At 42.7% G+C, this 14,130-nt stretch overlaps 1 protein-coding gene across 1 annotated transcript in view; it reads left to right on the top strand.

Annotated features, from left to right (window-relative positions):
- The window catches only part of ikzf2 (IKAROS family zinc finger 2), a gene marked incomplete in the record, with an annotated part of 17,414 nt that extends 15,361 nt beyond the window's left edge, over nucleotides 1-2,053 (top strand). Inside the window, 2 exon segments of the mRNA XM_062533374.1 lie at nucleotides 133-261; nucleotides 1,131-2,053. Of these exon segments, the coding sequence (XP_062389358.1) occupies nucleotides 133-261; nucleotides 1,131-1,876 (875 nt within the window).
- Between the last annotated feature and the right edge of the window lie 12,077 nt (nucleotides 2,054-14,130).

The raw sequence follows: 14,130 nt of genomic DNA, 5'->3' as shown, positions 1-14,130 counted from the left end.
GAATTCTGCCTCGATTAGTACAATACAAAAATCCCCCACAAACCAGTGTTTCCCTGCCACAGTAGGCATTGTTTTTGGCTATACCATGACCTCACAACCTCACAACGCATGCTTTTCCGTGTGATTCAGTAGATGTGTCCAAAGAGCCCCGGCCCATGATGGAGCCCTCCAACATGGTGTCCTTCGACCGCCCACCCGTCATAGAGAGGCTGCAGGGCAATGTGGGCAAGAGGAAGAGCACCACTCCACAGAAGTTTGTGGGTGAGAGACTGACACCTTGGCTATGTTATAACATGGATCATTTGGACTTTGGTATCTTTTATTGAATTAAAATGATGAACAGACATGTATTTTCATCTCATAAAAGCATGGGATAGTTGGTATAAGAATAAAGGAATTAAAATGTGGTATGTGATAGAATAGTAGGGCAATGCAGTGTCATTTTTCTAAGGCACATTGAAGGATTTAGTAATGCAATAACATCCATTGTGGAAAACTAAAAAAAAACTAAAATGACTGCTGTTAAATTAATTGTATTCCCCGGAATGCCTCTGGGTTTTACTTTGTTTGGTGGCAGATATGAAAGTGTCTGGTTTAATTTTTAATGTCTTGTTCAGCTTTGTGTTTTATGGTAAAAAAAAAACATTCTGCTTCTATAAAATCAGGAGGGGAGACAGAAAGTCGCAGCCGGTCGAAAAGAAAATGTTGTTTTCATTTTGTGGTTTTTGCACACCTGGGTTTTGCACACCTCACCGCATCCATGTTTTGTAGGGGTTAAAACCTTAACCTGGCTACCTTCCTCAAGTGGGGCTTTCCACCATTACATGTCGCAAACCATCACATGAAATAACAGAGAAAAAAAAACACTGACAAATAATCTGCAAACTTGCTCGCTTTTTTCCACCAAGGTGTGGGTTAGATATGGAAAGTTCTCTTGAGGTTTCTCACATTTAATTTGTTCATCTCTCACATGAAATATTCACATCCAATTATATCACCATTATTTTCTTATGTAGCACATACTGGAAGCTTATGTGTGAAGTTTATAGGTGTGACTTTCACATAGCAAGCAGCCTCCTATAGTGCTAGAACTTGTTGTAATATCCTGATCATCACTGTTTTGTGTGCAGGTGAGAAGATGCTTCGCTATTCTTACCCAGAGATCAACTTTGACATGGGTCTGAAGTATGAGAAGGAGGCTGAGCTCATGCAGGCACATATGATGGACCAGGCGATGAATGGCATGCCTTTTCTAAGCTCTGAGGCCCTGAGGCCCATGGTCCACCACCCGCCGCTCTCCATGGCGGAAGTGGTGCCCATGGTGAACTCTCTCTTCCACCCCGTGTACCCGCTCGGGCCACGCATTGATCGGCCCAGCAGCCGAGAGCACCCGCCGCTGCCCCCGCCTCCCCCCGAGTTCCCCCCCTCCACCAACGGGGCCCTCTCATTGGTCCGACACAAGCACCCGCAGGCGGGCCGGGAGGGCTCGCCCAGCAACAGCGGCCAGGAGTCTGTGGACTCAGCCCGCAGCAGCCCCCGGGACAAGCAGGGGGCCCACGGCCTGCGCCCCAGGACCAGCCCCGGCTTCAGCAAGGGCGAGGGCCGGCCAGGAGAGGGGACGGCCACACGGCCGGCGGCGGCGGCGGCAGCGGCGGCCCGGGAAGCAGTGCGCGTCTTCAGCAACGAGGGCCACGAGCTGCGGGCCTTCCAGTGCGAGCACTGCCGCGTGCTCTTCCTCGACCACGTCATGTACACCATCCACATGGGCTGCCACGGCTACAGGGACCCGCTCGAGTGCAACATCTGTGGCCACTGCAGCAAGGACCGCTACGAGTTCTCCTCGCACATCGTCCGCGGAGAGCACACCTTCCACTAGGGAGCCAAGGGCAGCTCTCAGGCCCCTGCACGTGCAAACACACACACACACACACACACACACACACACACACACACACACATGCGCGCACACACACACACACACACACACACACACACACACACACACACACACACACATGCACTCACACCTCCCTGGAGGAGGGCAGCCACATACAGTGCCTATAGAAAGTCATCATACCCTTTTGAAATAGTTACTTTTTTTGTCTTACAGCCTGAAATCAAAACCCATTTTTAAAAATATCTTTTCCAGTTTTCTTAACAAATTTAGCTGTACAACATCAAAATAATGGGAAAAAAAGTCAGCAGTTCTGAAAATTAATAAAAAATTAAAAACTAGAATAACAGGGTTGGAAAAGTCATCATACCCCTGACTTAATACTTTGTAAAGCTTCCTTTTGCTTTCATTACAGCCATCAATCTGTTTGGATATGTCTCTATTATAGCTTTGCACACCTAGATAGGGGAATATTTGCTCAATTTTCCGTGCAGAAATGTTAAAATTTAGTCAAATTCTGTAGGGAATGGCGATGGACTGCTCTCTTCAAGTCAATCCACAGATTTTCTATAGGATTTAAGTCAGGGCTCTGACTTTGCCACTCAAGGATATTCACCATCCTATCCTTAGGCCACTGCTTTGTTCTTTTGGCAGTATGTTTAGGATTATTGTCGTGTTGGAAGGCGAATGACCTCCCCATTCTCAGCTGTCTAGGAGAGGGACGCAGGTTTTCCTCAAGAATTTGGGTGTACTTGGCAGCATCCATTTTCCCTTCTATCCTGACCAATTGCCCAGTTCCCGCTGAAGAGAAACATCCCCAAAACATAATGTTGCCCCCACCATGCTTCACAGTAGGTATGGTTTGTTTTGGGTGTGTTTGGGTGTGTATACTGTGTTTGGTTAGCGCCTGGAGCTCAGTCCAAAAACTTCAATCTTGGTCTCCAAAAAGTTCGATCTTAGTCTCATCTGACCATAAAAGCTTTTTCCACATGGTAGCAGAATATTCCAGATGTGTTTTTGCACTGAACTCCAAGCGCAATGTTTGGCGAAAACCAACGCAGTACACCACCCAAAACACACCATACCTAGTGTGAAGCATGGTGGGGGCAACATTATGTTGTGGGGATGTTTCTTTTCAGCGGGAACTGGGCAATTGGTCAGGATAGAAGGGAAAGTGGATGCTGCCACGTACACCCACATTCTTAAGGAAAACCTGCGTCCCTCTCCTAGACAACTGAAGATGGGCAGGTCATTCGCCTTCCAACACAACAATGATCCTAAACATACTGCCAAAAGAACAAAGCAGTGGCTTAAGGATAGAATGGTGAATATCCTTGAGTGGCAAAGTCAGAGCCCGGACTTAAATCCTATAGAAAATCTGTGGATTGACTTGAAGAGAGCAGTCCATCGCCATTCCCTACAGTATTTGACTAAATTTTAACATTTCTGCACGGAAAATTGGGCAAATATTCCCCTATCTAGGTGTGCAAAGCTATAATAGAGACATATCTAAACAGATTGATGGCTGTAATGAAAGCAAAAGGAAGCTTTACAAAGTTAAGTCAGGGGTATGATGACTTTTCCAAATCTGTTATTCTAGTTTTTATTTTTTTATTAATTTTCAGAACTGTTGAATTTTTTTTCATTATTTTGATGTTGTACAGCTAAATTTGTTAATAAAACTGGAAAAGTTTTTTTTTTAAATGGGTTTTGATTTCAGGCTGTAAGACAAAAAAAGTAACTATTTCAAAAGGGTATGATGACTTTCTATAGGCACTGTATGTGGCAAAGGCAGCAACAGTAAAACCTGCGAATGCAGGTACAGAAAGGATTTCTCAGATATATATGAAGGTTTGGGTCCAATATGCGTGTTTTCAGATTTATTGTTTTAGCTTTATGTTTGTGTGGTGAGACATGATATTATTACGTATTACCAGATACAAGTGAAAATATTTTGGTCACTTAGAGGTTTTCTTGGATCCTGGTGTGTCCTCTTGGTCCACCTAAAAATGAGCAGCTATTTCTTTCACAACATACTGTATGAAAATATCAACAGATTTGTTTACGATCATTCAGTGGTCGTACCAGCATCACCCTGTTTCGCTTGTTGTGTGCTTGTTATTTACAGTGCCTTTCGTTGATTTGCAGCTGAGCTGTACTTTACTCATGAACCGAGCTGGCATGCCTCCAATGTTTTTCTCTTTCTTATCTGTGTCTCTGAGGAGGCTCAGTCTCTCTCGAAAGTCTGTTGCACATGCGTAAGCCTAGTTCATATGTAAGCCTAGCTCATCTATAGCTAATGTACCAACAGTTGTGAGTAAATCAGATACCACTCAAACAGCACCACTCAATTACAGAGATTACAGTAGGTGCCGTGCTAACGTGAGTGCAGTTATTGTAACAGATGGCATTGCAGCGTAGACTTGACCACATAAAAGGGCACACGGCGTTGCCTGCATTGACAAATCTGAGTAGAATGTGGAGGAAAATCATTCCAAAACTCGCTCAGCTTCAGCCCCTTTGCACGAGTCCTTCACTGGGTTTCCACATCCGCGTCTCCTCCCCTGTTTGAGTTAGCTGTGGCCGACGCGTAATCTCATTCACATGCACTTTGCGAAGCGCAGCACTATAACTTACATGCCTTGACTGTCTGTGTTTATTATTCTGTTGCACTAGAGGCATGGAGCCCACAGGAAGTGAGTTACTCTCGTGAGGCACTGCAGCAAGCCATCATCTTTGATCTATATTACAGAAGGCGCACCTATATGGGAACATGGAGCTGGTGTAGATACAAAAACTACAACTGCTTAGTACACACACATGCACTTTATGTGGATGCACTGGCCAGAAATGAGCAAGGTCATTAGTCCTTGCATATGGTTGGGTAATATATTGATTGATTGAATATGAAGCAGATGTCAAACAGGACCCCAAAGAGATTTATAAACACAACAGCACATTACAAACACATACTCAGACAGACACTGTATCAAAAATATTTTCTAATAGGTCTTTTGTGAGGGCAAATGTTGAGGAGTTTACAAGCCTTATATTAGATTGAGGGTATCTGCTGTGCCAAGGAAGATAAATGCTGCTGGTCAAAAGTCTTTTATTTTGACATTCTTATTATCATTCTTATTGAAACAAGCCTTTTGAGCCAGTGTGTATTGCTTTATCCCTTTACATGTGTGTATGATATTTTCATCAATATGAAACTATGCTTCTCTCTGAACTGCGAGTGATTGAGTAGATTTAGTAACACCATAATGCTATTTGAGAATACTTTATTATGATTTTTTTTTTCTTTCTAAATTAGTCTAAATGTTCTATTGGGGAATTAACATATTTGATTCTAAAGGCAAATATAACATAAATATAAAATACGCAAACACAGTATATTGAATATACAGCATAATTGAACAATTCATAAATCACATTCACAACTACGTTACATGATACACTCATGTCATGTGACCTCTTGGCTTCATGCTTATTTCTCTTTTTAGTCTGTGTATTTAATGTATATATCTGGTTGTTGTGTGTTCGTTGTGTGGCACATTCAGTGCATATTTGTGTTTATTTAGAGGGCTGGGCAGGCTTCGGAAACATGGAGGGTCAGCAGTTTACACAAGACGATTTTACTGGATTTAAAGATGCTGTAGCAAAACTTCCAAATTCAGCTTTAATTTGTGAAGGATGGTAATATTTATGTTAATGAAAAGTGCATAGCTTGAATTTAAAAAAATGTTTTTACACTGTTGCTTTACCTGTCATGGAAACTTGACTACCAACGGTGCTTGTATGTTCTTTTACCGACTCTGCCTGCTGCTTCAAAGCTACATGAGCATGACATGTTTTATGCTACTTACTGTAGTCATTTACAGATGGGTTAGCTTCACAATCACTTTGACGTTGTCTGTATTTTCCTACGTGTCATTACAAAAAAAATATTATGTATTTTGTTTGACTTTAAATAATTATCTGTAGAAAACTAATCTGAAAAAGAGATTAGAGAATCTTTAAAAAAAAGCATACAGTTCTCTTGAATTCAAGTAGGACAATATAGACACGCCAACCCTCTTTTTAGACAAATTTGAGACTCTTTTATGAAACTTTGTCTGGTCAGGAAGCTTCTTCCAAATTGCTTGATTACTTTTTGCTGTTCTGTCAGAATGCATTATGACTATATTAGTGTGGTTGAAGAATCATGTTGTGGTTAAGAAAAATTGGTGGAAAACCCATTTATATGATTACAATGTGAGCATGCTAAAAGAGAAGTCTTCTCAGTGGATACTTTTGAAAATACAGTAGGCCTACAGCATACTTGAAACTGGTGAGTGACACTGAGAGTGCTTTTTCTATATTAGTTATATGAAAGACCACTATTTTCATGAATTACATGTACATAGTTTTGCGAACATGAAGTGTTTCTATCTGTATTTACCGCAGACTGTATAATACAGTATGATATGGCTTTGCAGTGTATTTTTATATAAGTGACCATAATATATGAGCTATATATATATTTTGTTACAAATGTTTACCTTTTTGCTGTGTGTTGGTTACATACGGGGCTTCTCAGGTACTTCTTTGTTGTCAAATTCCTTCATACATATCATGTAATTACTCCTGTTTTTATTGAATACTTTGAAAATGGAAGAATATGTTAAACTAATATTACAAAAAAAACATCATCATTGAGCTGCAAAGATAAAGCAGCAGCCTCGAGGAAAATGGTTTTCTGTCTCGTTGTGATGTCTTACCTTCATGCTATATCTCATGTTGCACTGTGCTGTACATATTAGTTTACAAAGCATGGGATTTCTGCATTAAATACAATTTCTCTGTCACCACAGGTTCTTCTGTTTCTTTACTCTCTGAAATTAGTTATTTACTGAAATTAGATTTTTCAGTATGTACTGTACGTATGTGTCAGTGTGTTGGTAGCGTGTTTTCAGTGTATGTTACATAATGTAGGTCATACCACCTGGAAAGCAAACTAAGCACAACTAATCCATACAGGGCGCATAATCAGGCACAACCTAATGTACGGCACAGTCAAAATGCGACCAGATAGAGCCATAAATAGCCTATGTGGCACCCACCCACTAAACACACTACGCTCCACCACACAAGAAATGAATGTGTACTATCGATAGCCCCCCTCTCCACAAATCTGGAGTGGAAACAAGAACGACATCATCCAGAAACGAGGCGACTTTTAGCTCAGATAAATTAGCATATGAGTAACGGAGAACTCAAAGTGCTGGGAGGGTGGAGTAGAGTGTGAGATCTGTGACAGGACAGCTGTTTGCTTACGATAGCTCACCGCTCCCATTCACACCAAAGTGCAGTCTGCTTACATGGCCCAGTGCCCCCAGCACCCCCTTTCCTTCCTTTGTCTCTCACAGACATGTTGGTTCCTCAAATGTCAGGTGGTGGGCACCTCCTTGTCTGTGGCTTCCTGGCCTGCAGCAGCATGGGCATGGCATCCCCCTGTGAGGGGTACACCAGGGCCTGTTTGTGACTGCTGCTCTTTAGGCTGCTGCAGACGTAGCAGTTTGAAAGAGGCGCATCTCAAGCTTCGGAAAAGATTTTTGATCTCACAACTGGATTGCGACACCACCTCGCTCTCATCTCTCAACTGCACAGTCCCCCCCCCTGCTGTGTTTTCTTCTATTACGTGGCGCATTCTCGCTCCACTTTACACATACGAATTCAACCCATCTAACTGAACTCAGCACAGAGCTCTTCTGATTAGCACTCTGGGTTGTGGGAGAATTACTGTGCTAAATGTGCTGCCATTTCAATTCAGAGTGACCATGGATTATAAATGAAATGATATTGAGGTTTCTAGGAAAACAGACATAGCAGTTTATGTCAACACTAGTGAGTAATGACTTTTTAAGTTAGTTCTATGATGCATATTGAAAGACACTCTCATGCTCATATAACTTAAACACCACTCAAATGTTCATTCCCTCTGTGCAGTAAAATGTCCTTGAAATCTGCAAACTGAACACCCCTTTCAGCATCCGTACAAAGACCCCTTCACTTTTTCACATTTTGTAACCTTGCAGTTTTAGTAAAACTCAAAAACAGGATTTTTGACATTTTAGGATTTTTTGGCAAACCTTGTGTACAAGAAAGACTAGATATTTCAATAGCAAGGTTTCTACGCCTTACCTGAAGTCCACCTGTGGTAAATTCAATTGAGTGGACATTATTTGGAAAGGTACACCAGTCTGTAAAAGCTTCTCAAAGCATTAGTACCACACATACAGCACTATGGAGGGCCACAGGAGGGTCAAGTTTAAGAGCCTCTGTAGTATTCCATTTACACTCAGAAAATATCCTTAGTTATAGCATTCAATAACCTGTCTTAATCTGTCCTTTCTGAACTCCCCCTAACCCACTCTTAATACAACTCCTGAAGAATCAAGTTATTTTCTTCATTTTCTTTTGTCTCCAGCCTTAATAGTCTTTTGGGTCCCCACAACCGTTTTCAAGGCAGCACCACTGGACATCAAGGCACGCAATCCTAATCCTAAACGTAAGCTTAACCCTGGCCTAACATAAGTGCCCTCCAGGCAGCGCTGTCTTGAATTCGACAGTGGGGGCCCGAGAGACCACATACTGTAAGTTGTCACCAGGTAGTTGAGTGTCTCCATAAAGTGGGATCATTTGTCGGAATATTATACTACAGTACAGTATAATACTGTGTTGTGATATTCAGACGCAGACTCATTACAGCCCACCGTGTTTGCAGAATTGAGATTTTAATTGGGTACGTCTTTATATAGACAATACATAGACATATAGTGGTCTTTCTGTTGCCATTGGTAATAGCACTTTGTCTTTGTTGAGCTCTTGCTTGGCTCACACCCGAGGCAGGAAAATCTTGCGCAATGAGCTCAAATTTGCTGTGGAAATGAGGTCTGTGGCATTCTGTGCCAGGCCTTGTCGTTACACGTGGGTCTGCCTGCTTAAGGCTGGCCAGTGGCCTTGCAGTCGATTGAGCCGATTGAGAGCGGAGATAAAGACCCAGTAGCATGGAACTTCTCAAAAGGCCATGTCTATACTGCATCCCTGTGGTTTGGCTTCTGCTAAACAGAACTGTGTCAAATGTAAGTGTCTGAAAGACGAGGCAGCCTGCTTAATTCTGCGACAAGGTTCCTGTTTGGCACATGTTCCTGTTTGGCACATGTGCATGTTAATGAATTAAAAAAAAAAAAAAAAAAGCTTTATACGCACTTCACAGAATCTGTCCCTGACTTGAGCTTCCTCTTCTTCTATTTTTGGTCGTACATTCATTAGACCCGTAGAGCTCATTACATTTACTGTAGGTGCTTTAGGGCAAGCCCTGATCTCTTAAGCTCTGAAAGATCCTTTTTATTGTTGTGCAATTACAGGTGACTCCCGTTCCTGTCTTTCCTGCCTGACGGTGGGGGTTGTTTCTGCCTAACCTTTCGGAACTGTCATTTTCTCCCCAGAACACACCCGCTCATGCGTGGTCTTCCCATGCTCCCCCTCCGCCTCTCTACCTGTACTTGTCCAGACTTACAACTGGTAACCAAGTACTCATTCAACCAAGCGATACACACACTTAACTGCATCTGTGAGTGTGTGTGTGTGTGTGTGTGTGTGTGTGTGTGTGTGTGTGTGTGTGTGTGTGTGTGTGTGTGTGTCTCTGTGTGTGTGTGTGAGGGGGAGGAGGGGGAGATGTGGTGTGTGTGTGTGTGTGTGTGTGTGTGTGTGTGTGTGTGTGTGTGTGTGTGTCTCTGTGTGTGTGTGAGGGGGAGGAGGGGGAGATGTGATGTGTGTGTGTGTGTGTGTGTGTTGTGTGTGGATGACTAGTGTCTGGGTGGTTAAAGGCAGAGATATGGGATAGGGAGCGCTGGAGGAGTCACCCTGCCTGTCAGCCTGCGCCAGGGAGTGTCAGGAGAATCCAGCTCCACCGGTGGAGGCAGTTGCCTGGCCTCTCATCAGAGCCAGAGCAATATGTCCCCACATAAAGTGCCCGAGGACAGCTAGGACACACACTCAAAGGATTTTCACCCGCCAGTGTAACATGATCATGGTACACTCGGAGAAAACAGACACAGAAAAGCAGGTTTCATATATAATGTGTATGTGTAAATATATATATATATATATATATATATATATATATAAAAAGAACACGGGTACACACTGAACCAACAGTCAGCTAAGCTAATGTTCTGTGAGTGTGGAATAACAGACTGCCTATTCACAGTTTATTTCTATTCTGTTTAGATGCTTCCTTCACTGTGGTCTTAAGTCCTGCACGTGATCATCACTCCTCACAGGCTAACCGAGGCCTTCAGATATGGGCAGCAGCAACACAGCCTTCCTTCACTCTGCCTTTGGGGACCTCGCTGCACAGAGAGGGGCAGAGGAGCGTGACTTCCTGTGCTGACAGCTAGAGTGAGAGCAGAGAGCATGAAAGAGAGAGCAAGATGGAGAGATGGGGAGCAAGAGAGAGAGGGAGGTGTGGCTCAGCTGCAAAGGCCTCTGGGTTGGTTGGTTTGTGGTCGTGCAGGAGGGAGCAGGAGGGGGGGTGGGGGTTCCACTTTCCTTCCTACTTCTCACCAAAATTGTGCAGCCACCGCCAAAGGGGAGGCAGCCCCACTGCTGCTTGCACAAATTACATTTGAAAACAGAAAAAAAGTCTGGCAACCAGGCCAAGTGACAGCAAAGACTGTGAAGAGTGAGAAATATGACAATAGAATGTGTTCAGTTCAGGTATGGAGCATTCTGTGGAGAGATAGACAGACAGAGAGAGAGAGAGAGAGAGAGAGAGATAAGGAAAGTTAGTGACAGAGAGGCTTCTGAGAAATAGGGTCAATAAAAAGTCATTCAAATTTATGAAGAGAGAAAGAGAGCGTGGAGAGAAAGAGAGATACTGAGACAGAAACAGTCATCAAAAGGAGAGATGGAGAGAGTAAGAGAGAGCAGAGGAGAGACAGAGAGATAGAGAGAGCGGAAGAGAGAGAGAAAGATACTGACACAGTCATCAGAAAGGAGAGATGTGGAAACACACCTGTGGATGGAGATGGAGGTTGGAAAGTGAGAGCGGATCGCTGCTGGAGAGAGTTGTGGGAGGAGGGGGTTGACGACTGGAGGCAAACAGTGAAACAGTGGTTTGACTAAAATGGGTGAACAGCTGCCTGCCAATAGGTGAACTGAAAACAGGAAAGAAATTTTTAGATGACAGTTCCCTACTCCTCTAAAAAGCATCACGAGGCAAAGAGGCGGTCACGTCAAAGCCAGCGGGTCATTGATCTTTTCACCTTGAGACGTTATTGTTGGGCCTTGTTTTTCCACAGTGAGTTGAAAATCAATGCAGCAGTGTGGCACTACACGGTATGTGAAAAATAGGCGATCCACCTATCGTGGACAAGCTATATTTAGTTAGTGATAATATAACTGATTACATATAGGTTAATAGGTTAACATCTGTCATTAAAAAAGAGAAGAAACGCAGACACAGTGTGAAACACATGATGATGATTTGATCAAGGCTTCTGAACGTGATTTACAGTCATTTACGGAAAGGCAGACAAGAACAGACTGGTTTACCAGCACAGCAGTGAGGTCAAGGCCAGGAACATCCTTAACTGAAAAAAATAAGCAATAAAATATCAAGTCAGGACAAAGCACTATAAATGTGTGTTTTACCCTCTGAAATGAAATGAAAAAAGGACTCATTATTAAGCCATTTAAACACTGACAATGAGATGTATAGAAAGAAGTACAGCTGCTGTTTACTTTCAGGAGTTCTTTTTCTTTTTTTCATATTTCCATGTAAGTGTTGATGAGCGTGAGCATGTGAGCACTCGAGGCTTCTTGTTGAGTCTCTGATTCTCACATCCTGGAGATGCAGCTCAGTGCTCTTAAAGGTCACTAGAGCGCGACCACAGAGGGAGCCAGGAGCGCCGCGGGTTCTCTAAGCATTGCCCTGGCCTGTGCTCTGGGCTGGCTAAAGCAGCTACAGTACAGTACAGCACACAGCAGAATGTCAACTCATCTGAAAAGAGGGCTAGCTGAGGCACATGCCACAATGGCCCTCCATTTATCGGAAATAAACTATATGAGAGCGTTTTATAGCAGCACCTGGCATATTTATGTATTTATGTATGTATTTTATGTACAGTATGTCTTACAGCTTTATAGTGCGAATCTGTGGAGAATAACCAAAAATTATTCAGTCCAGGATTAAAGTCAGTTAATTAATTCAAAATAACTTTCTGCTTGTATTGATTTTTGGAACAACATTAACATTTCAATTGTCTCTTGCCTATATAAATTAAACTGTTGTTATGGCTTTATTGATATTGGCAAATCCTGAATCCATACCAAAAGTGAATAATATTGACCACAGAGGTGACCACAGAAAGTGAAGCCACATTTATCGCAGTATAACTGACAAGGCTGAAAGAGGCATCTTAAAACAATGACTCACTTTAACACACGGTACACAAATGGGTGAGTAGGAAAGAGATCAAAGTGAAATGGCTGGAAAGAGTGGGTAGTTATTTGCAGACAATGGCTTCAAGTCCCTGCATAGTACTACAATGTGGCCTGTCAGCTCATACGTTACATTATAGCAGTCACTTACTCTTCAACTCCTACATTCATTCATAGCTATTTTTACACATGCAAAGATCGGTGCAAAGAACCACAGAAGTTGCTACTGTTTCATTAAGATGCCACTAATGTGCGTTCTAACAATAGCATTGGAACGTCTGTCTAGAGGTAGACGACTAGTTAAATCGTGAGTTTACAACTCTATCAATAGTACTGTACTATCATATAGGAAGTGTTTCAACAGGGACAAATGTTAGTATTTTAAAAAAATTAACTCGGATAAGTTTGGTATATTTGGTTAAATTGTCTTTAATGGTGGATGATTCTCAATGTGCTTTTAAAACCCGAAGCAGACCACGGCAGTGTCCTTGACAAAATGCTCATTTCAAGTGTTGGGTGAACTGTGAGCTTGACAAGGGCTGTTTTGCCCGGGCCAAGCTGCATGTGTTTACAGCTTTATGCAGACTGCGGTATAAAGATACAGTCTCAAGATTACTAAGATGAGAGCAGCCCCACAAAGGTCTCCTCCGTCCCACTGTGGATGCTTTCTGTGGCTGTGCATCTACTCGCCTGGTGCTTCTAGACCTAGGCTCTGCCTGCACCACCACAAAGTTGTGGCCTGGGCCGGTCGTTTCGTCTTGGCCTTACATCAGAGTGGAAGTGGGTTGTGTAAGGAGGGAGAGGAAGCATAGGCAAGGAGAGTTAAAAGACAAAAGGGCTGATAGTGGAAAGACACCGTCAGAGTGGAATCCCTGTAGTTGCTCACTCTCCAACATGGGCACCAACTTTCACTTGCAAAGTCACACAACACACGTATATCTGCACGCAATGTTAGTGCCATAAATACACCAATGGAGAAGGAGGGCCCAGCACAGAGCCAGGGCTGTGCATTACACTATGGCCAATTGAGAATTGCTCAGATAAAAGCTTCATGTTTACAGTGTGTTTACAGAAAATTCCAGAAAATACAGAAATTTAAGTGTACACTGAATTTTTCACTGCATTTACTGTATTTTTAGTAATATGCAATGACAGTCATTTATTGCCTGTGAAACTGAAGCAAAAACTTCCTAAAAATGTAGGCTGAAACCCCCTGCTCCATGACTCACTCATGAAGTACAGTAGATACGCACAAATAATGCAGGGTGGTCGCTAGAAATTTTGGGGCCTATGAAAAAATGATAAATGAGCCAACTTGATGGTAATATAGGTGTTCTCAGGGGGCCCCCTTCCAGTGCTAAGAATAGTCCCAACCCTAGCCTTTGCACTAAGCTATTGTGTAAACAGAAGATGAAAACCAGACGGAAGTAGGGTTTCACAAACAAGGTGGATAAATGTGTGTACAGTACAATTAGCCAACAGTGATGAGTCACAACTATGTCGTGTGGTATTATAATGCAGTGCAATAGAATGCACACTGCACATTTTGATTTGTTTGTTTGGCTGGATTGTCAAAAGAATGTTGACTGTGACAGCATTTTTGTTCTGAATGTTCTTTTGTTGTCTGATTTCTTCAATGCCTCAGCAGATCACTTAATATGTCTCATGTCTCAAAAGAGAAGCACTATAACATGATCCAATACAACAAAAGTTGAGTCTTTTTTAGGACTTTTCTTTTTAGGTAT

Source organism: Sardina pilchardus, chromosome 4, assembly GCF_963854185.1.
Source record: "Sardina pilchardus chromosome 4, fSarPil1.1, whole genome shotgun sequence".
NCBI classification, from domain to species: domain Eukaryota; kingdom Metazoa; phylum Chordata; class Actinopteri; order Clupeiformes; family Clupeidae; genus Sardina; species Sardina pilchardus.
This window is presented reverse-complemented; position numbering and strand designations above follow the sequence as displayed.